The following is a 22,548-nucleotide window of genomic DNA, read 5'->3' as shown; positions in this document are numbered from 1 at the left end:
AGGAAGCCTCCACCACTTCAGTGGGCAGAGAATTCCAGAGATTCACCACCCTCTGAGAGAAGAAGTTCCTCCTCAACTCTGTCCTAAACTGACCCCCCTTTATTTTGAGGCTGTGCCCTCTAGTTCTAGCTTCCTTTCTAAGTGGAAAGAATCTCTCCACCTCTACCCTATCCAGCCCCTTCATTATCTTATAGGTCTCTATAAGATCCCCCCTCAGCCTTCTAAAATTCAGCGAATACAAACCCAATCTGCTCAGTCTCTCCTCATAATCAACACTCCTCATCTCCGGTATCAACCTGGTGAACCTTCTCTGCACTCCCTCCAAGGCCAATATATCCTTTCGCAAATAAGGGGAATTCTCCCCGTGTCTGCGTGGGTTTCCTCCCACAGTCCAAAGATGGGCGGGTTAGGTTGATTGGCCGGGCTGAATTGACCCTAGTGTCAGGGGGATTAGCAGGGTAAATATGTGAGGTTATAGGGATAGGGCCAAGGTGGGATTGTGGTCAGTCCTGACTTGATGGGCTGAATGGCCTCCTCCTGCACTGTAGGGGTTCTATGATGGTTGAACTTATAAGAGCATATACAGGGCATTAATGCAGAGACCCCATCACCAGAGCATCATCTGTTGAGTATCATACACAACGCTTACAGCATGGAACAGCTTTTTGGTAATATCTGGGAACCTTCCTCTAACATCTCTGTTTTTATTTCAGGTGATTATTTTCGTAGCCTGTGGGGTCCTTTTGCTGGCTGGGCACATTCTGTAAGTAGTAAAAATGCACAACTGTAGACGACTAGAAGAAACATAATGATCAAAAGATCTAAAAGGGGAATACAAAAATTCTTACAACAAGAGATACAGAATATAATACCAAGAGGTAACGATGAGCCTATCTATATAAAACCTCAGTTACACCTCAGTTAGGTAGTGTGTGTGGTATTGGGTTTCACACTAAGTAAGAATATTGAGGCTTTAGTGAGGGTACAGTGCAGATTCAATAGGAAACTGGCAGTATGGTCAAATAGACATCCAAAGATAGATCTGAAAGATTAGAGTTTTTTTGATAGAACAGTGCAGATTATGGAGCGATGTGATAGAAGTGTTTAAAATTACAGAAGGATTGATAAGAACAGATTTATTTCTAGTAGTTAAGAGACCAAGGGCCCCATCAACAAATCCAGTCAACTGGCGACCGAGGAGGTTATTTAGAGTCATAGAGGTTTACAGCACGGAACAGGCCCTCCGGTCAAACTTGTCCATGCTGCCCTTTTCTATTTAACCCTCTAAGCTAGTCCCAATTGCCCACATTTGGCCCATATCCCTCTATACCCATCTTACCCATGTAACTGTCTAAACGCTTTGTAAAAGACAAAATTGTCCTTGCCTCTACTACTACCTCTGGCAGCTCGTTCCAGACACTCACCACCCTCTGCGTGAAAAAATTGCCCCTCTAGACACTTTTGTATTTCTCCCTTCTCACCTTAAACCTATGCCCTCTAGTTTTAGATTCCCCTACCTTTGGGAAAAGTGGGGCTCGTCCGGGATTTGAACCTGGGACCTCTCACACCCAAAGCGAGAATCATACCCCTAGATCAACGAGCCACTGTTGGTCCCTGTTGACCTGACTGCGGCTGGAATTTTACCGCCCCGCCCTCTCCCCCCCCCACGGGAATCAGAGTGGGTGAGGGGCGGACCATGGAAAGATCCGTTGACCTCGGTTGGGATTTTATGGTTTTGGGACAAATGAGGCTGTAAAAGCCCATCCTGCGTGTCTCTTTTTCGCAGTTACATTTGTGCCGGGGTGCTTGGAGGGTGGGAGAATCCGGTGCCCGCCCGCCTGCCTACACACTGAGGCCTTCCGTGACTGCTGGGCCACTGCGGGGGCAGGCGGAGGTGGGGATTGGAATGCTACATCAGCACCTGACAGCAAATTTTAATTCCATTGGTTAATTTTCCTTTAAATTTTTGGTTAAGCTGCATTATGTTATTTGAGAAGAGGACACCTATATCCGTTTAATCGATTGATGACAATACCTATCGATCACGGCTAATAAAAGATTTAGAACAAGAGAATAGGTACAAGAATAAATGTAAGACTTTTAGGACAGGGAGCAAGAGAGGCAATTGAATTCCCATCCAGGGTTAAATAGTTGAGGCAGAAATTGTCAACATTAAAGATTAGATTGGACAGGTGGATGAAGGCAAAGGAGATAAAGGGATATAGGGAAAGGATGGTGAAATGTGATTCAAGCTCCTTGCCGAGTTGAGGTGAATGCCAACTTGAATTGGGTAAACTGAATGACCTTCTTCCAAGTTGGAATTCCTATATAATCTGTGCACTATAATGTGATTGATGGGTTCAGATAGAGCACGGGGGAAAGATGACGCAAAACAACAATAGAGATTATAGTATAATTCATGGGTTCAGACTTGATATTGGACCCGGCAGAGTTATGAATGTGTATAATAAGAAAGAATCTGTGCCCGGGATGAATTAGTTGTGCAGTTTGCGATATCGCACACGCATCTTGGTTGATACATTGGTGAAAATCTAACGGGTAGCAACTATACGGTGGCACAGTGGTTAGCACTGCTGCCTCACAGCACCAGGGATCCAGGTTCAATTCCCGGCTTGGGTCACTGTGCGTGCAGAGTCAGCATGTTCTCCCCATGTCCTTGTGGGTTCCCTCCGGGTGCTCCGGTTTCCTCCCACAGTCCGAAAGATGTGCTGGTGAGGTGCACTGGCCATGCTAAATTCTCCCTCAGTGTACCCAAACAGGCGCCAGAGTGTGGCGACTAGGGGATTTTCACAGCAACTTCATTGCAGTGTTAATGTAAGCCTACTTTTGACACTAATAATAAAGTAAATAAATAAAAATATAGAATTACTGTTTCCTAGTAGCAAACTAAGTCTGGCTCGGACAGTCAATATTGACTGCTTTGCTGCCATTTCTGTGTGTTCTCTGTCTCTCAATAGCTAATTATTTGTACTTCTCCCTTCCAGGTTCTGTTTTCGGCAGATTTGAAGAAGTTTCAGGTGTACAAGTCCAAGCAAGAGCCGCAGCAGAACAGAGACACCAGGAGCTGACAGTGGAACTTAGTATTAATCCCTCATAATGCAGAGGATAATGTAATTACTATTTTACACTCTTCCAGTGATGTAGCTCCTGTGACCCCAGTCCTGTTTCACTGTTTAAACTTGCACCGTCTGCGGCCAATTCTTATCCCCTGTGACGGAACATAAACCTGTCTCTTTTTCTGGCCCTTTCATCAACCCAGCTTTTACTGTGCAAATGCTTTTCAGAATTATCAAAGCCAGAGCCCTTTGATCTTTTGCGGTTTGCTGTCATGACTTTCACACTGAGGAATGATCCAGTAAGAGCAACCAGAAGGCTGTGCTGCAATAAGGTGGCAAAATGATGAATCTGCAAATACTATTTTGGACTGGGGATAATTGATTCAGTGCGCACCTTGACAGAAGGCAGCCTGGGTGTTACTGTGGAATGGGAGAATTCTGCAAAGAACTGTTAAAAATCTGTTTCAGTTACAGGTGAGCATCTAGTTACGTTACTGTACAACCCACCAGGCACCCGGTTCTGCAATCCTCCCCAGCCCAACAAAAAGTACAGGAACATGTCTTTTTGAATTTTTGAGTCTACTCCACCATTCAACAAGATCAGATCTTGGCCACATTTCCATGTACTCCATAACCCTTCACTCCCCCTTTACAATCATGGAGAAGACCGGAGAAGATGTTTCTACTTGAGGAAGCTCCCACTAGGGTGGTTAAATATAAATTAGTCGCTAATAGGTCCAGTCGGTAATTCAGGGAGAGAGCGTTGAGTATGTGGAACTTGGCACCACATGCAATAGTTGAGACATTACCATAGATGGATTAAAGAGGAAGCTAGGTATGCACATGAGAGAGAAAGCAGTAGAAGGATCTGCTGATAGGGTTGGATGAAGAGGGAGGAGGCTTGTGTGGAGCATGAATAACAGTACAGACTGAGCCAAACAGTCTATTTCTGCTCTATGGGTTCTAAGTGACTACAGTGGTGACATGTCAAGTTGCCTTGGAAGGGAAAGTTTCTGGGAAGATGTACATATTTAAATGAATTTGCTACATCCATGGATAGATAAAGATTTTATTAATGTATTTTTGTAAATCTAATAAAGAATGATGATTATTCATGTCCGATTCTGCAACACTTCAATCAAGACTGTGAGGAATCCAGCTAGAGGCTATAGTGTCATCGAGAGGTTCAGGTAAAATATTAACAACATATTACTATTGGCAACTATAAATACTTGGTTGGAGAATATTTGTAGGGCTCTGGGAAAAGAGCATGGGAGTAGAATTCCTACAGTGCAGAAGGTGGTCATTTGGCCCATCGAGTCTGCACTGACCACAATCCCACCTAGGCCTTGTCCCTATAACCCCTTGCATTTACCCCTGCTAATTCCTGTGACACTAAGGGGCAATTTAGGATGGCCAATCCACCTAACCTGCACCAAAGAGGTGGCGCAGGCACCATGGGCCGAATGGCCACCTCCTGTGTTATGTCATTCTGATGTGGAGATTATGGTATTTGCTACCAAATAGACCTGTTGGACTTTAACCTGGTGTTGTGAGACTTCTTACTTATGTCATTCTAAGCAGCATCATGGAATGGTTACTGCAGAGAATGATGCAAATGTGGCCTGATGTCTGTAAGATTCATTTAGCTCGTCGCACCCACTCCTGCCCTGTCCCTGTAGCCCTGCACATTGGATTCCTCCAGCTTCTACTGGCGTGCCTTTTTGAAAGTCGCAATTGCATTTGCCTCCGTCACACTCAGGCAGCGCATTCTGAGAATCCCATTTCACCTTTAGTTCTTTCGCCAATCACCCGAGTTTGAAATGAATTAGCAGCGGGACTTGGAGGGGATGAGCGCGTTTGCAACTCAAATCGCCATCCCCAAAAAGCCTATCAACAGAAGAAATGTGGAGAAACAGCTACCTCATACAGTGAATATGAGCTCAACTGAATCAAAAATTTGTCAGCATAAAGGAGTAACTAAGATCATAAAAACAAATGCTTAAGACTGGGTCTCAAATGGTCTGGTTTCTCTCTGATGTTCTGAAGAATTTGTCCAACTCTTTAAGCTCAGCAACTCAGAACGTACAGCTCGGATCTGGAGATTATTACAGCTCAGTGCTGGGTGAATACTTGTGTACACATTTTTCTGAAGTCATTAGTTAAGGATTTTCAAAGATCCAAGCACTGAATCCATTGCCCAACAAGTGGTTACCATAGCAGCTCCAACTCACACAGTGGAATACATGTTCCAGGGCATTGCGCTGCTGGAGTGCTTGACCTCATAAAACCACACGTTAAAACCTAAAGCCGCTGCCATAGTGTTAGTTGGCGATGTTGCACAATACATCATGTGCTTCAGCCAAGGTGCAATGGACTGCGGGGAGTTTCAGTTCACTTACAAGGAATTCAGTACTAATTGAAATGCAAAATTCTCGCTGACACTTTTAAAGTTTGTTTATAAAAGTTAAAGTTTATTTATTAGTGTCACAAGTAAGGCTGACATTAACACTGCAATGAAGTTACTGTGAAATTCCCCTAGTCGCCACTCACCGGCGCCTGTTCAGGTCAATGCACCTAACCAGCATGTCTTTCAGACTGTGGGAGGAAACTGGAGCACCCGGAGGAAACCCACGCAGGCACGGGGAGAATGTGCAGACTCCGCACAGACGGTGACCCAAGCTGGGAATTGAACCCGGGTTCCTGGCGCTGTGATGCAGCAGTGCTAACCATTACGCCGCCCAGGTATGGTTCCTAAAGATAGTAACCGTAGCTTTAAGAGGTGGATTTATTCCAGAAGAAATTTACCATTTGGAATATGAAAATTCACCATTTGGAATAGGAGCTTATGCAAAGCTCTTGTTAATTCCATTTAGTGACATTGCTGCTCGTGGTTTGTTTAATCTGGAATACTTATTAGAGGGATTCATGTGGAGGCTCCATAGACCCAGGCAGGCTGCTCTTCTCTGTAAAAGCTTTAAACTGTTACACCAGCAAGATTCTTCTGTCACAGTTGGCTTTGTTTCATCCAGGCAATTTCTTTGCAACTGACTTTTTGATGAGAGTAGATATCAATGTTACAGTATCCTCAACCCTCACCACCCCAAGCAGCCATTAGGTGGATTGGCCATGGTAAATTGCCCCGTAAAGTTTACTTATTAGTGTCACAAGTAGGCTTACATTAACACTGCAACGAAGTTACTGTGAAAATCCTCTAGTCGCCACACTCCGACGCCTATTCGGGTACACTAAGGGGCAATTTAGCATAGCCAATGCACTTAACCAGCACAACTTTCGAACTGTGGGAGGACACTGGAGCACCCGGAGGAAACCCACGCAGACACGGGGTGGACGTGCAGACTCCGCACAGACAGTGACCCAAGCCGGGAATAGAACCTGGGTTCCTGGTGCTGTGAGGCAGCAGTGCTAACCACTGTGCCACCGTGCCGCCCTTAGTGTCCCAAGATGTGTGGTTTAGATGGATTAATCATGGGAAATGTGGCGGGTTACAGGGATAGGGCCTGTGTAAAATACTCTTGTCAGGTGCAGACATGCTGGCTGGAATTTTACCGCCCTGCCCATCACGGGAATCAGAGCGGGCGAGGGGCGGACAATGGGAAAATCCATTGACCTCGGGTGGGATTTTACAGTTTCAATATAAGTGAGGCCGTATCATCCTTCCCGATGGGCTAAATGGCCTATTCTACATTTTAGGGATCCTAGGCTTCCATTGTCTGCTCCAAACCGGCTTGCAAAGAGTCCAAGCAACCCGTCTTTCAAGACTTTAACAAATGACAATTGTATTTTTAAATTAGCCAAATTGAATGGAGTATCGCACATTTCTACAAACAACTTTGAGCTTCGCAATCTTGTTTGTACATGGCCAAGTATTTGGAGCCTTTAGACTTTTCTCCACAGGATTCTTCCAATGGGTAATGTAATGAAAGCTAAAAATGTAACCTGATCTGAACCTCTGTATAAATAGAAATCAAGGAACAGCACTCTACTGATTAAACATGACACAAGGAAGCCATGCATCCTATTATTCAGTTACCCACTGCATATGAATTGGATTTATCTAATGCAGATGAAAGTGTTTTGAGTTGTCAACACAACCTTGACTATTGCTGCATTTAGGCATTTTCTTCCCCACCATTGGAGGCTACCTGTTTTTGAGGCTCAATATTCAGGTCTGCACCTCTTCATTTATTTATTCATGGGACATGGGTGCCGATGGCTAGCCAGCATTTATTGCCCATCCCTCGTTGCCCAAGGGCAGTTAAGAGTCAACCACATTGCTTTATGGCTGTGGAATTACATGTAGGCCAGACCAGGTAAGGACGGAAGATTTCTTTCCCTAAAGGACATTAGTGAAACAGATGTTTTTTCCCTGACAATCGTTTCATGGTCATCATTAGATTCTTAATTCCAGGATATTTTTATTGAATTCAAATTCCAGCATCTGCCGTGGCGGGATTCGAATCCGGTTCCCCAGAACATTAACTGAATTTCTGGATTAATAGTCTAGCAATAATACCACTAGGCTATCGCCTCCCCCACTAACGAATGCTAATGAGATGGTACTTAAATTACTGAGAAGAATTTAATAATTTGTATTCAGCACTGTTTGGTTCGAATGCCTCTGATCAGGACCAGTTTAGCAAGGATGGCATAAGAACTGAATACTCCATTTGCAATTAGCCACCAACCCCGCATTGGAACCTTCAGGAAGTTCATTAACAACATGGTAAAATACATGTGCACCCCACGTTTATCTAAAACACTTTAGGGCTATTGCCTTTGGTCAATGTTATTGAAAATCCAGGTAGGCTTTGAGAGTCTCACAGGCCTCATTTGTACAGATCAATCAGGCCCTCTCCTGAGCCCCCAACCACCTCCAATAATAATTATCAAGTGTCCACATTCCCTGCTTGAAATTACGATTGTAAAACCGCTCGAAAGGATTGATGTTACTGGAACACTTCCATCAAAAGGAAGGGAAGAGAATCTGGGTAGAAATGGATTGTGTTTGACATAAAGGACCACCTGGGCTCTGCTTGCAGAAGGGAATTAGATGGGGAGCATTACGTGCCCATGACAGTGTCTCCCTCATTGCCCTCTGTTCAATGTGCTCCAGCAATCTTTTACACAACCATAGGAAAATCTACCCTGAGGTTTCCACACATGCACTACCTTAGGATCATGACAATAGTGTAAGTGTCAACACATTTCAGACTCCTTTCATTGGCCTTCAGTTTTTTTATCACCAGATCAAGAGTTGGACTTGAATGTCCTGCTTGCAGTATTCCTCCTGTTACAGTGAATGGGAGGAAAATTACAGATGCTGAAACTGCTGGTCTCAGTCTTCTACTGGATGGCAAGCGTTATCTGCTGACCACCTAGCTCATTGCTTCAATGTGTAACTCCCGAATGTGTGTAGCCTGCAAATAATAAGACCCGCTCTATCACACAAAATGTTATCAAGCAGAACACTGGATGCTTAGGCAATGCTTCTGCCGCCTAATCACTCTTGAGGAGGCCTACAGTGTTCATCATGGTCTAGTGCATTGTGTGCAACCTTGCCATCCTGAGAGCACAACCCTTGTTGTCAGGTATCGGTAAGTAACTGAGGAGAAGGACAAGGAGGAAGTGAGGAGACAACAAAAACATGCCCTCTCTGGCTGAGCTGCCCGTGATCAGTAAGTCTGACCCCACTTCCAGTGAGTACTACCCCAATTCCCCATACAACACTCCCTCACCTTATCTCTGTTACTGACCATCATGACAGAGTGGCACAATGGTTAACACTGCTCCCTCACAGCATCAGGGATTCCAGCCTTGGGTAACTGTCTGTGTGGAGTTTGCATGTTCTCCCTGTGTCTGTGTGGCCGGATGCTCCTTACTTATGGAAGGGTGTGGTGGCATTTGAGGCAGTTCAGAGGAGGTTCACCAGATTGATTCCAGGGATGGAAGAGTTGACATACGAAGTTTGGGCTTGAACTCGCTGGAGTTTAGAAGGACGAGAGGGGATCTGATCGAAGAATGTAAATTTTTAAAAGGGATTGATAAAGTGAATGTTGATTAAATGTTTCTTATTACAGGGCAATCTAGAACAAGAGGTCACAGGTATATCTTGAGAGGCGGTAGATTTAAAACTGAGATGAGGAGGAACTACTCACAGAGGGTTTTGAATTTATCGAACTCGCTGCACCATAGCGCGATGGAGTCTGAATCATTGAATGGTTTCAAGAAGGAAAGAGATACATTTTTAATTACAAAAAGGGACAAAGGGATATGGGGAACAGGTGGGGAGGTGGATTTGAGACGAGGGAGAGATCGGCCACGATCTGATTGAATGGCGGAGCAGGCTCAAAGGGCTGAATTTGCCTACTTCTGCTCCTAGTTCCTATGTACCTTTGTTCCAGTGAGATGTATTAGGATCTTAATTGAAAGCATTATGTTGACCTAACAGTGGTCCTCCAACAAAAGGGAATTGTTGGAATGCTTACCCTGAAGCATTTTTCAACAGCGAGATTTGCTCTTCCAGTTACTTTTAAGTTCTGGTAATTGCTCTGGATCAAAAGCACAATGGGAGAGCTTGTTTTTTTTCGAACTGTGGTTGGCGTGTGAATGTTTGGAAAATCAGGTGTTTACTTTTATAGGAAATGCTGAGAGGTCGTTCAGATTGAAGTGGAAAGTCACAATAGCGTCGACAACTTTTGAATATGGTGCGGGGTTCCTTCCAAAATTCCACACTTCACCATCGTTTGCAGCTGCCACACTGAAGATAAAACGATGTCATACATTGGGGTTGGGGGGTGGAAAGAAGCTAACATTACGGGATGTGAGTGGAACTAGGGAAAATAAACTAGAAAGAATTACCAACAAGAAATGAAATAGAATAGCAGTGGGAAACATTTAGTGAGAAAAATTTGATATTCCCCCCACAAGCGGACATAGGAATTGCAACGTAGGGTAAACCCAGTTGTTCTGACGCAGCCAGCAGACAAATATTGTGCTGCTTCTTCATTTAACCGTGCTATTGAAAGGCTGCAGCCTCAGCAGGGGGCCCCCTAGTTTGTGTGAGGCCTGCACCATTTAAACATAGCCAGCATTACTTAAAGCCGGCCTGTTCCTCTGTATTCTGACTATAGCCAGTGGTGGAAGTGACTGGCTGAGTTACGTAAGCCTACCAATGCGTCAACGTTCTCAGAAAGCTGAGGAAATTTGGCATGTCCACTGTGATTCTCACCAACTTTTACTGATGCACCATAGAAAGCTTTCCAGATGTCTCACAGCTTGGTACGGCTCCTGCTCTGACCAAGACCGCAAGAAACTACAAGGAGTTGTGAACGAAGCCCAGTCCATCACGCAAATAGCCTCCCATCCATTGACTCTGTCTACACTTCCCGCTGCCTCGGCAAAGCAGCCAGCATAATCAAGGACCCTGGACATGCTCTCTTCCACCTTCTTCCATCAGAAAAAAGATACAGGAGTATGAAAACACATAACAACAGCTTCTTTTCTGCTGTCATTAGACTTTTAAGTGGGCCTATCATATATTAAGCTGATCTTTCTCTTCACCATATCTGTAACTGCAACACTATATTCTGCACCCTATCCTTTCCTTCTCCCCATGCATTCTATGCTTTGTCTGTACAAGAAACAATACTTTTCACTGTATCCCAATACGTGTGACAATAATAAATCAAATATTTCAAATATTCGCTGATAATAATGAGAAGGTGTTGGGCATTCCACACCACTCCCTGCCTTCCTTTCCCATTTTACAGGATCTCCGTAGAGGGCTGGTAAAATCTAACTCATCCCACTTAAGTCATAGATGAGGATAATTTTTTTTCTCTCTGAGAGAAATTAATCTTTGGAACTCTCTTCCACAGAGACAGCAGAGGCTGGATCTTTGAATACATTCATGGGTGAGTTAGACAGGTTTCTGATCTACCCGGGAATCAAGGGTTACGGGAGAATCAGCTGGAAGATGGAGTTAAGGTCACAATCAGATCAGCCACGACCTTATTGAACGGTGGAGCAAGGCCCAAGGAGTTGAGTGGCTTAACGCAGCTCCAATTTCTTATGTTCAGCTGAACCGGTAGCACAGTGGTTAGCAATAAAACTGTGTTTGCAACAATGTACAGAAACGAGACAAAGGATTCCATTAACAAAAAGAAACCTCTTTCAATAATCTGCAGTTGGTGACAGGATAAATCCATTGGGAAGAGGCATGAACTTTGCTCTGCACAGTTACTGGAGTTGAGCTGTAATCAACCCATTGGTGTGATTCATTGGAATTACCAGGATATCATATTATAAATGGATCGGTTGGAATTTGGAAATATAAGAACACAAGTAGGCCATTCAACCCCTCAAGGCTGTTCTGCTTTTCAGTTAGAACATGGCTGATCTCACATCTCAATTCCATTTATCTTCCTTTGTTCCTTAGCCTTTGCTAACTTCACCACAAAAAGATCTATTGACTGCAGTCTTGACAATTTAAATTTTATGGGGACTGAATTCCAGATTCGAACCAAAGTAAACAACAACTTGCATTTACATAGCGTTTTATGTGGCAAGCGTCCCAAGTCAATTTACAGGTGTGTAATCAGGCAAAAGTTAGCACTAAGTCAGAGAATGCAAGATTCAGACTGGTCAGCAAAACCTTTATGAAAAAGGCAGGGGTTCCCAAATCATGGCTCACAAACTTGTGAACAATTGGGGTCACAAACTCCAAGGCAGACACTCTGGTGGGACAGCTCTGGGACTGAATCCATGATATGTGCACGCAGTTTTTTATCTCTACCTGTGATTCGAATGATGCATCCTAAGATCATTTCCTCTGAGGCCTTATCACCACCTGCAGAATGATCACTGAAAAAACACCATCAGTCTCTTGCTGCTCCCTTTCCCACTTGTAGTGTTATGGTTCAGATCAGAAACTCCAAAATGTTTTAAGAAGCCTGCCCAAATCCTACGTTTTGCATCTTGAATTTGACTAGGACAAGTGTGAGATGTTTCACTTCAGGTGTGATTCAAATGACCCACTAGGGGGCTTTTATCAAACAAAGTTTATTTAAGAATATAGTTAACATGTATAGAAAGAAAATTAGCAAGAACTTTTATCAATTACAAACAAGAAGCAAAACAACCACAATAATGTATAACTCTTAATAAATATCTCTAATGTGTTCCAATTAAAATCAAAACCCATAGACAAGAAAAAAACCCTTTTCACAGGTTTAACACAGCACAGACTAATGCTCACTTGATATTGGGATCGAGGCCTTTAGTTGAATTCTGCAGTCCAATGCTTTAGAGACTCAGAACAGTTTGGAGGCCAGACAGCTTTCCAAAGCATCAGAGAGACTCTGGTCCAACCCCCAAGAACAATAGATTTTCACTCTTCAGGAAAACCAACAGAACTTTCAAAACAACAGAGAGAGAGGGAAAACATATTTTAGCTTACTGTCCCTTCTAAAACCCAACTCTAACTTGCAGCCCCAACTAAACACAATCCTTGTCACCCTGACCTGCACACGGTTTTTTTCTCCTCCCACCAGTAACATCACCTAAGGCTGTGAGCATGAGACACGTCGACTTTGAGAGCTGCAGAGATCATGATTTTAAAAAAACATCTCCTAAAGGTACACTAATGTCACAGTAGTGCATTAGTGTTTTAAAATTGCAATATATACACATACAGGATTGTACCAGCAGAGCGAGTCTGTAAGCAGAAGCAGAGTCGGAAGAAGCCATTTTAATAAAGGACACATGTTGCTTGTGCACTTTTAATTCTGGCTGTTTCTAGTCACAAATCCCACACCACTTTGAAGGCTCCCCCTCCTCTACTCGGACAGCTTCCCCCTCACACTAACCATGATAGGGTCATGTCAATTTTCAAGCATAACAATGGGATCAATGTGGGAAAACGTTTGGGAAGCACCATTTTATAAAGTGCGTTAAAGAAATCAAGAGAGGGAGAGAGAGGGAATTTCAGGGTTTAGAGTCTAGATGGCTGAAGCTTGCCAATGTTGGGCTGGCGGATGTGGGGGCACATTGGAGGTCAGACTTGGAGGAACACAGAGCCTGTGTAGCATTGCAGAGCTTGAGGAGGGTAGAGAGATATGGAGGATCAAGGCTATGGATGGATTTGAATACAAGGATGAGATTTTTAAATCTGGGAAATTGCTGAGTTGGTTAGTGAGAACTGGGGTGATTGGTAAATGGTATTTGGAGTGAGTTTGAATGCGAAGAGCAGAGTTTTGGCTAAGCTAAAGTTAGGGAAGATGGGAAATGTGCTAGAAGAGCATTGGGATAATTAAGTCTGGGAGTGGAAAAAGTAAGAATAACAGTCCTTTGATTGGGAAAGTGCTTCCTGATCTCACTCCTACGTGGTCTGGCACATTTTGTAAGATTATGCTTCCTTTTTCTGGATTCCCCCATCAGAGGAAATCTCTTTATCTGCCCCATTCAATTACTTTATCATTTTACATGTTTTGATTCGATCAGCATTCAACTATGTCCACTTAATGCAAGACAAATTTCTGCTACGTGATCGAATAGTTTTACCTTATAGGCCCTGGCATCATTCTGATAAATCTGTGTTCTGTGATAAATCAAACTCATTTATCAACCTGAGGTTTAGTGTCCAAAACAGAACACAATGCTCCAGATTGTATGGTGTTGGAGTTCTGTGCAGCTGAGACACTCTCATTTTAAAATTTCAACCCCCTTGAGAGAAAGGCTACCATTTCATTTGATTTTTTCACATCTGTATTACCTCTGGAATTAATTTCTTCAATATCCTTCTTGCTGGCCTTCCATTTCCCTCCCCTCAATTCAGCTGTCATAGAATCCCTACAGTGCTGAAGAGGCCATTCAGCTCATCGAGACTGTGCCAGCTCTCTGACAGAGCATCTTACCCATGCCTTCCCCCACCCCATCCCCGCAACCCTGCACATTTACCATGGCTAATCCACCTAACCTGCACATCTTTGGAGTGTGGGAGAAAATCAGAGCACCCGGAGGAACCCACACAGACATGGGGAGAATGTGCAAACTCCACACAGACAGTCACCCAAGGCTGGAATTGAACCGGGTCCCTGGCCCTGTGAGGCAGCAGTGCTAACCACTGTGCCATCCATGTCCTGTTCTGCACTGAGTCCTGCTCATTCATCAACCCTATCTCCATTGCTCTATACTGGCACCTCACCTCCCAGTACATTGCATTCAAACTTCTTCTCAACATTTTTGGCCTTGCCTCACCCTATCCTTGTAACCTCTTCCAATATTCCTCTAACTTTGCCCTTTCATGCGTTCTCGCTCATTTGGTTTTACACAAGAATGGGGAGTAGACGCTTCATCACTTTGGCCCTAGTCTGTGGAGCTCCCTCTGTAAATTCTTCACCTTCCTACTTTAAAACAGGGAGCCTGTACATAGCAAGCTGCTGTTGCCACCAATTGTCCTATAAATAGTAATTGGCTTACCATCAGAGATATGGCTGACTAAAAGAGATATGGACATCCACCGGCTGAACAGAGAATGTTCTCTTGCTTGGTTTGATACATGCAAATGAGACAGGATTGCCATTACTGGCTTATATGGACCTTCCTCATTTATTGGATAGCTAGTGGCATTCAGTGAAGTTATGTCAATCTTTGCTTGATATTTCAAACAATTGGTCAAGTTTAAGCACACAGTGTCATTTCAATGCCTCTACTTTCTCAGGAGGCTAAGGAAATTTGGCATATCCGCCATGACTCTCACCAATTTTTGCAGATGCATCATAGAAAGCATCCTTTCCGGATATATCACAGCTTGGTATGCCTCCTGTTCTGACTAAGGCTGCAAGAAAGTACAAGGGTTGTGAATGTAGCCCAGTCCATTGCGCAAACCAGCCTCCCATCCATTGAATCCATCTACACTTCCCGCTGCCTCGGAAAAGCAGCCAGCATAATTAAGGACCCCATGCACCCCAAATATTTTCTCTTCCACCATCTTCCATCGGGAAAAAGATACAAAAGTCTGAGTTCATGTACCAACTGACACAAGAACAGCTTCTTCCCTGCTGCCATCAGACTTCTGAATGGACTAACCTTATATTAAGTTGATCTTTCTCTGCACCCTAGCTGTGATTGTAACACTACATTCTGCACTCTCTCATTTCCTTCTTCCCTAAGTATTCTATGAACAATATGTTTTGTCTATATAGCGTACAAGAAAAAATACTTTTCACTGTAAACCAATGCATGTGACAATAATAAGTCAATTCAAAATCAAAAAGTAAGTCCATCTGTGCTCAACGGCAGAATGGGCGGAGGAAGATGAACCATCTGGAATATCTCAGCAGGTTTTTCAGCAGACAAAGGCAGAATGAAACCCCCAATTTCCTTGGTTCCCTTGCCGTTGGGTCAAGGTTTCGCTCTATGTAAACTGCTGTGCAATGGTTTCTCTACACTACAAGATGTGAGGCACAGGTTTCTTTCGATGGCATGACCCAGACTGAGAATACACAGGCAGACATCTCATATGACAACACATACCCTCCATGGGAGAGAGACTGTAGATCCTGAATTGGCCCCATCAGCCATCTTCGAATTCATAGAAGACAATCATCCTCATTAGCGAGGGATAGCCAATTATAATAATCTGCAATAAAAGCTATGATGGCACAGTGATTAGCACTGCTGCCTCATAGCACCAGGGACCTGGGTTCAATTCTCAGCTTGGGTCACCGTCTGTGTGGAGTTTTGTACGTTCTCCTGGTGTCTGTGTGGGTTTCCTCCGGATGCTCCGGTTTCCTCCCACAGTCTGAAAGATGTGCTGGTTAGGTGCATTAGCCAAGCTAAATTCTCCCTCAGTGTACCCGAACAGGCGCCAAAGTGTGGCGACGAGGGGATTTTCACAGTAACTTCATTGCACTGTTAATGTTAGCCTACTTGTGACACTAATAAATAAACTTTAAACTTTTAAAAACTTTACCCTGTAAATTAAGGCGTGCGGCTCCGACAGAATTAGGAGTGGGTAACAGAGAATTGGTTCACCAGTGTAAATGCAAAATTAAATGAAAATGAATTTGACATACACTTTCCTGCACTACTCAGTCTGAGTAACATTAACTGCAACCAACTGGATAAAGTACTGCGGATGCTGGAATCTGAAACAAAAGCAGAAAATGCTGGAAAATCTCAGAGATCAGACAGCATCTGTGGGGAGAGAATAGAGCTAATGGCCGGAATTCTCCGATCTTGCACACCCCGTCACCGCTAACAGTGAGAACAGAGAACTTGGCACTCAGCCAAATCTCCATTCACTGCAGCGGGACTGGAGAATCCCAGCTGTGGGCGAGACCTGAGGATTCCAACCAACGTTTCAAGTCTAACAAATGGACTCATGTTGGTGGGGAGTGACTGGCCTACAAAACGTTGAGGTCGATCTGATTTGATTTGATTTCTTATTCTCACAAGTATTGGGATACAGTGAAAAGCATTGTTTCCTGCGCGCTATACAGACAATACATACTGTTCATAGAGTACACAAGGGAGAGGGAAAGGAGAGGGGACAGAATGTGGTATTATAGTCATAGCCAGGGTGTAGAGAAAGATCAACTTAATATGAGGTAAGTCCATTCAAAAGTCTGATGGCAGCAGGGAAGAAGCTGTTCTTGAATTGGTTGGTACATGATCTCAGACTTTTGTATCTTTTTCCCTGATGGAAGAAGGTGGAAGAGAGAATGTCCGGGGTGCGTGGGGTCATTGATTATGCTGGCTGCTTTTCTGAGGCAGTGGGAAATGTAGACGGAGTCAATGAATGGGAGGCTGGTTTGCGTGATGGACTGGGCTACATTCATGACCTTTTGTAGTTTCTTGCGGTCTTGGGCAGAACAAGAGCCATACCAAGCTGATCTATGAAACCTTCTGCAGGAAACTGTTTGTGAATTTTGCTATAATTTTACCTTCCTCCTCGAGTGCAGCTGCCTGGTGTGTGGTCAGGAACACCCTCTGCCCCGACCCCATAGGGTGGCCTTGTTGAGATTGGAAAGTTGGTTAATGATGACTTTTGACTACCAAATGACATCTAGCCAACATTACGGGCAGCATGTTGGGACTCCAGTGTGCTTTTCCACTCTGCTGCTAAGGTCCCTGATATTTAGCTGTATAGGGGCGGCACAGTGGCACAGTGGTTAGCACTGCTGCCCCACAGCTCCAGGGACCCAGGTTCGATTCCCGGCTCGGGTCACTGTCTGTGCAGATTTTGTACATTCTCCCCGTGTCTGCATGGGTTTCCTCCGGGTGCTCCAGTTTCCTCCCACAGTCCAAAGATGTGCAGGTTAGGTGCATTGGCTATACTAAATTGCCCCTTAGTGTCCTGGGATGCGTAGGTTAGAGGGATTAGTGGGGTAAATATGTGGGATTATGGAAATAGGGTCTAGGTGGGATTGTCGTTGGTGCAGACTTGATGGGCTGAATGGCCTGCTTCTGCACTGAAGGATTTCTATGGTTTCTATGACGATTCTAGTCTTTCATTGGTATTCAGCCAATTTGAGTTTTGACTGAGCTATTTTAGTATGCAATTGCCAGATGATTAGTACAGTATCATTGGAAATGATGAGCATTCCATGCTATAGCAATGTGTAACCCAGCAACAAAGACATGAGGAACATTGTTAGTTCTAAGGCTTGTTTTTCAATACATGCATAAGATTACATTTCTTTTCATAAGTGGCAAGGTGCGTTTATGGATTGGAAGATTAGCATGAGTTGTGGTGTTGGGAGAAGGTGTTGACTTTAATTCCATGTGCATTTAGAGTAGGATCAGGAGTCTGAGATTATGAAGCATTTCTGATCTATGATACACCCTGGAGATGGCTTATTGACATGATCCCTCTCTTCGATTTTTAACTTACATCTGTAACAATTACTGCAGAGGTATTCTCCCGGAATAGTAATTTAGTAAATTATGAAAGCCCACAACATATTATTTTGTTTTTAAATTCATTCATGGGACATGGGCGTCGCTGGCTGGCCAGAATTTATTGCCCATCCCCAGATGCTCTTGGAGGGCAGTTGGGAGTCAACCATATTGCTGTGGCTCTGGAGTCACATGTAGGCCAGATCAGGTAAGGACTGCAGATTTCCTTCCCTAAAGGACATTAGTGAACCAGATGGTTTTTTCCAACAATCAACAATAGTTTCAAGATCATCAGTAGATTCTTAATTCCAGATATTTTTTATTGAATTCAAATACCACCATCTGCTCTGGTGGGATTCAAACCCTGATCCCCAGATACATTAACTGAATTTCTGAATTAATAGCCCAGAGGTAATACCATAAGCCATCGCCTCCCCACTATTATTTGATTTGATTTGATTTATTATTGTCACATGTATTGGTATACAGTGAAAAGTATTGTTTCTTGCGCGCTATACAGACAAAGCATACCGTTCATAGAGAAGGAAAGGAGAGAGTGCAGAATATAGTGTTACAGTCATAGCTAGGGTGTAGAGAAAGATCAACTTAATGCAAGGTAGATCTATTCAAAAATCTGATGGCAGCAGGGAAGAAGCTGTTCTTGAGTCATTTGGTACATATCCCCAGACTTTTGTATCTTTTTCCCGACGGAACATGGTGGAAAAGGATACATCTGGGGTGCATGGGGTCCTTGATTATGCTGGCTGCTTTTCCAAAGCAGCAGAAAGTGTAGACAGTGTCAATGATTGGGAGGCTGGTTTGCATGATGGACTGGACTTCGTTCACGACTCTTCGTAATTTTTTGCGGTCTTGGAAAGAGCAAGAGCCATACCAAGCTGTGATACAACCAGAAAGAATGTTTTCTATGGGGCATCTGTAAAAGTTGGTGAGAGTCGCAGCGGACATGCCATATTTCCTTAGTCTGCTGAGAAAGTAGAGGCGTTGATGGGCTTTCTTAACTGTTGCGTCGGCATGGAGGGACCAGGACAGGATGTTGGTGATCTGGACACCCAGAAACTTGAAGCTCTCGACTATTTTCACTTTGTCCACTTTGTTGGATTGCGATGTTCAGAGTCACAGATAAGGGGCAACTCCTAAAACACAGGGGGCCAGCCAGATTTACTGTACAGGACCTATATGTGGATTCACAGAGATGTCTAGCTCATTTGACAACTGTGTAAAACTCGCTACTATTGCTTTACTTCTCTCAGAGCAGTCATATCCAACATTATCATGGAATATAACATGAGTGTGTTAAATGTTAACGTGAACTTTCCAAATCGGAAATTCTACGGTATGAAACTTTATTTACTCAGACATTACACATCATTAACACACGTGCAAAAATCAATGAGGTCGTACGAAAGCACAGCTCCCTGTGGGAAGCAGAATAGCCAGGAATATATCAGCAAAGTGTAATTGCTGCCATTACCTTTAGCAGGTGTGCAAACAGAGGTGTGCTTGGTAACGTGACTCATGCTGTGATAACAGCATTACATCAATGATCGTTGTTTGCCCAGGAAACCCGTGCAGCTTCAATCCAGAAATAAAAACCTTGAATTGCAAATTTGTTGCTGCAAATGTAACGCGGTCAGGCATGGACCTCTGTCAAAGGCCAACGTGACACTCTGGCCTGTACTCAGTCCTAAACCATTGCAATATGCCCAGGAAAAACCATTTCCTTTTTGTCTCTAGATATTTTCCCCTTTTGCCTCTGTCAGCCTTCCAATAGGAATAGATATCCCATAACTCTCATTCACCCTGCTAATCCCCCTGATTTGTGTCAGATATTTGTGACAGACAGTCCAAAGATGTGTAGGTTAGGTTGATTGGCCATGCTAAATTGACCGTAGAGTTAAGGGGATTAGCAGGCTAAATATGTGGGGTTACGGGAATAGGGCTTGGGTGGGATTGTGGTCAGTGCAGCCACGATGGGCCGAATGACCTCCTTCTGCACTGTAGGGATTCTATGATATAGAATGGCCAATCAACCTAACCCGCACATCTTTAGACTATGGGAGGAAATCGGAGCACCCGGAGAAAACCCACGTAGACATGGGGAGAACGTGCAAATTCCAGACAGACAGTGACAGAGGCTGGAATTGAACCTGGGTCCCTGACGCTGTGAGACAGCAGTGCTAACCATTGTGCCACCATGCTTTTAGTTAATCAAAAGTCAAGCAGTGTTACTCACGGTTTATCCTCTAATAGCGGATAGGGGGATTTTCCATGCCCTCTCTCTAAGATCTTGTACGTTGCATTCAATTATGTAATGCCATGCCGGCCGGGGGAATCCTAACATGGGGGGAGTAATAGACTGGAGAAGCTGCTAATGGGGTTAAAATGTATGATGTGGAGTTGCTGGCGTTGGACTGGGATAGGCACAGTAAGTAGTCTCACAACACCAGGTTAAAGTCCAACAGGTTTATTTGGTAGCACATTGTATGGTCAACTTAGACCCAAGAACAGACATAGGAGGAGATATGGTTTTGGTGTTCCTGACATTTTGTGGTGGGAACCCCATTTCATGATTGGCAGGGGATGGGGACATAGACATAGACATAGAAGATCAGAGCAGGAGGAGGCCATTTGGCCCTTCGAGCCTGCTCCACCATTCATCACGATCATGGCTGATCATCCAACTCAATAGCCTAATCCTGCTTTCTGCTCATAACCTTTGATCCCATTCGCCCCCAAAAATGGGACAGTGGGAACAGGGAGTCCCCTCAGCGCAAAAGCAGTTTGAGGAGTCCTGTTGGATTCTCTGCCCCACCGGGTTTGTGCCCATCGAAAACAAGGGGTAGAGAATCCCGGCTTGTGACCTCTGTAGCCTGGGTGAGGTCTGTGTTTCACATTTACACAGGAGCTTGGAGCCCTTTTCCCTTTTTGGGGCATTGGTGTTGCTAATCCTCATCTTTTAGCTCCACTTTAGTCCCATACATCTGATCTTTGGACACCCAGTGTGGACTGATAACACCGGGAATTCATGGGACCTCCTGCTGTGCCTATTCCTGGGCCCAAGTTGGCCGTCCGTTGATCCGGGTTGGACATGACCAGTGAGATTGGCCAGTCTGACTGCTCTTCTGCATCCCGGTTGGACCTGTTTTGTTCTTTTAATGATTCAGGAGAATGTTAAATAAGAGACTAGAATTAAAGTTTTAAAAGTTTATTTATTAGTGTCTCAAGTAGGCTTACATTGACACGCAATGAAGTTAGTGTGAAAATTATATTCTCTAAACTATCATGATGGTTTATTGAAAAATAATAAACAATGTGAAAGAAATACAAGGAACGAGTTCACTGCCTTCTGCCCGTCAGAGACCGAGTACTGACGGCTGGCCTGGAGCTCAAGAGGTCCTGGCACTGTTCGCAATCCCAGTCCGAGGTGAAATCCAATGTACCCAGGTCAAAGACCCCCTTTTACAATGTGGCACAAACAACTTATTTGGAAAACAATACACAAAACTATCATAGAATTATAGAATACCTACCATGTGGAAGGAGGCCATTCAGCCCATCGAGCCTGCACCAACAACAACCCCACCCAGGCCCCATCCCCGTAATCCCACATTTTTACCCTATTAATCCCCCTGACATCCCCCTATTACTAAGGAGCAATTTAGCATGGCCAATCAACCTAACCCGCACATCTTTAGTCTGTGGGAGGAATCCGGAGCACCCGGAGGAAACCCACGCAGACACGGGGAGAACGTGCAAACTCCACACAGACAGTAACCCAAGCCGGGAATCGAACCTGGGTCTCTGGCACTGTGAGACAGCAGTGCTAACCACTGTGCCACCCATGCCACCCCACTTGAAGGTCAGGTTGTTATTGGAGTGAAGCTGCATTTTTAAGTTTTCACAGTATGAATATTGCTGAGTTGACTGATGAATACCTTAACTGGTTTCTTTCTATACATCTGAGTGGCCCTGGAGCAGGAGCACGCACTGTCTCCTGGCTTGCCTGAGGCCTTCAGCTTCTAGTTAGTAGTGCAGGGACTGGCTTTGTGATGGATATAGTAAATAAATACATTTATATGTTTTCTTTGTTTAGATTTTCTGTTGGTTGTGACCCTCTAAGGAGGCACTTGGCTTAGGTTTTTCTCATTCGATGACTCTGAGGCAACCTGTTCTTATTATTAATTAAAGAGAGGACAAACGGATTCCTGCTGTACCAGGCTGTCTGGATATGTCAGTGTTTCAGATTTATACAGAATGGGACAGGTTGTGGTCCCATTATTTGAGGGGTGTGGGGTTGCTGCTCCTCTGTTTCAGAGCCTTGTTCCTGGCTTTTGGCCGCCTGCTGTGGAGGACAGCGGGTAGGCCTGAGGACTCCCTCGTAGGTCTGCTGCTGGTCCTCGTCAACATAGCAACATGGGAATTAGGAGCAGAAGTAGGCAAATTCAGTCCTTCAAGCCTGCACCGCCATTCAATCAGATCATGGCTGATCTCTCCCTGGTTTCAAATCCACCTCCCTACCTGTTCC

General features: G+C 44.2%; 2 protein-coding genes and 1 non-coding gene across 4 annotated transcripts in view; 2 read left to right on the top strand and 1 right to left on the bottom strand.

Moving 5' to 3' along the window:
* Nucleotides 1-5,094, top strand: part of ogg1 (8-oxoguanine DNA glycosylase) — a 28,820-nt gene extending 23,726 nt beyond the window's left edge. The window contains exons 7-8 of one of the 2 annotated variants that reach the window (XM_078209844.1): nucleotides 714-763; nucleotides 3,006-5,094. In XM_078209844.1, coding sequence (XP_078065970.1) covers nucleotides 714-763; nucleotides 3,006-3,089 — 134 coding nt within the window. In that variant the 3' untranslated portion in view covers nucleotides 3,090-5,094. The remainder of the gene's footprint in view (nucleotides 1-713; nucleotides 764-3,005) is intronic. The other variant, XM_078209845.1, reaches the window with a different exon arrangement.
* Nucleotides 1,532-1,603, bottom strand: trnap-ugg (transfer RNA proline (anticodon UGG)). The gene has a single exon. It is a non-coding gene; the product is annotated as a tRNA-Pro (tRNA).
* LOC144491674 (elongation factor 1-alpha, oocyte form-like) overlaps nucleotides 4,227-22,548 on the top strand; it is a 28,315-nt gene continuing 9,993 nt past the window's right edge. Inside the window, exon 1 of the mRNA XM_078209842.1 lies at nucleotides 4,227-4,267. The gene's annotated coding sequence lies outside the window, so the exon portion shown is untranslated. The remainder of the gene's footprint in view (nucleotides 4,268-22,548) is intronic.

The sequence above is a fragment of the Mustelus asterias genome, chromosome 3 (assembly GCF_964213995.1).
Source record: "Mustelus asterias chromosome 3, sMusAst1.hap1.1, whole genome shotgun sequence".
Lineage (NCBI taxonomy): Eukaryota > Metazoa > Chordata > Chondrichthyes > Carcharhiniformes > Triakidae > Mustelus > Mustelus asterias.
Note: the sequence above shows the minus strand (reverse complement) of the source record. Positions and strands in the feature narration are given on the sequence as shown.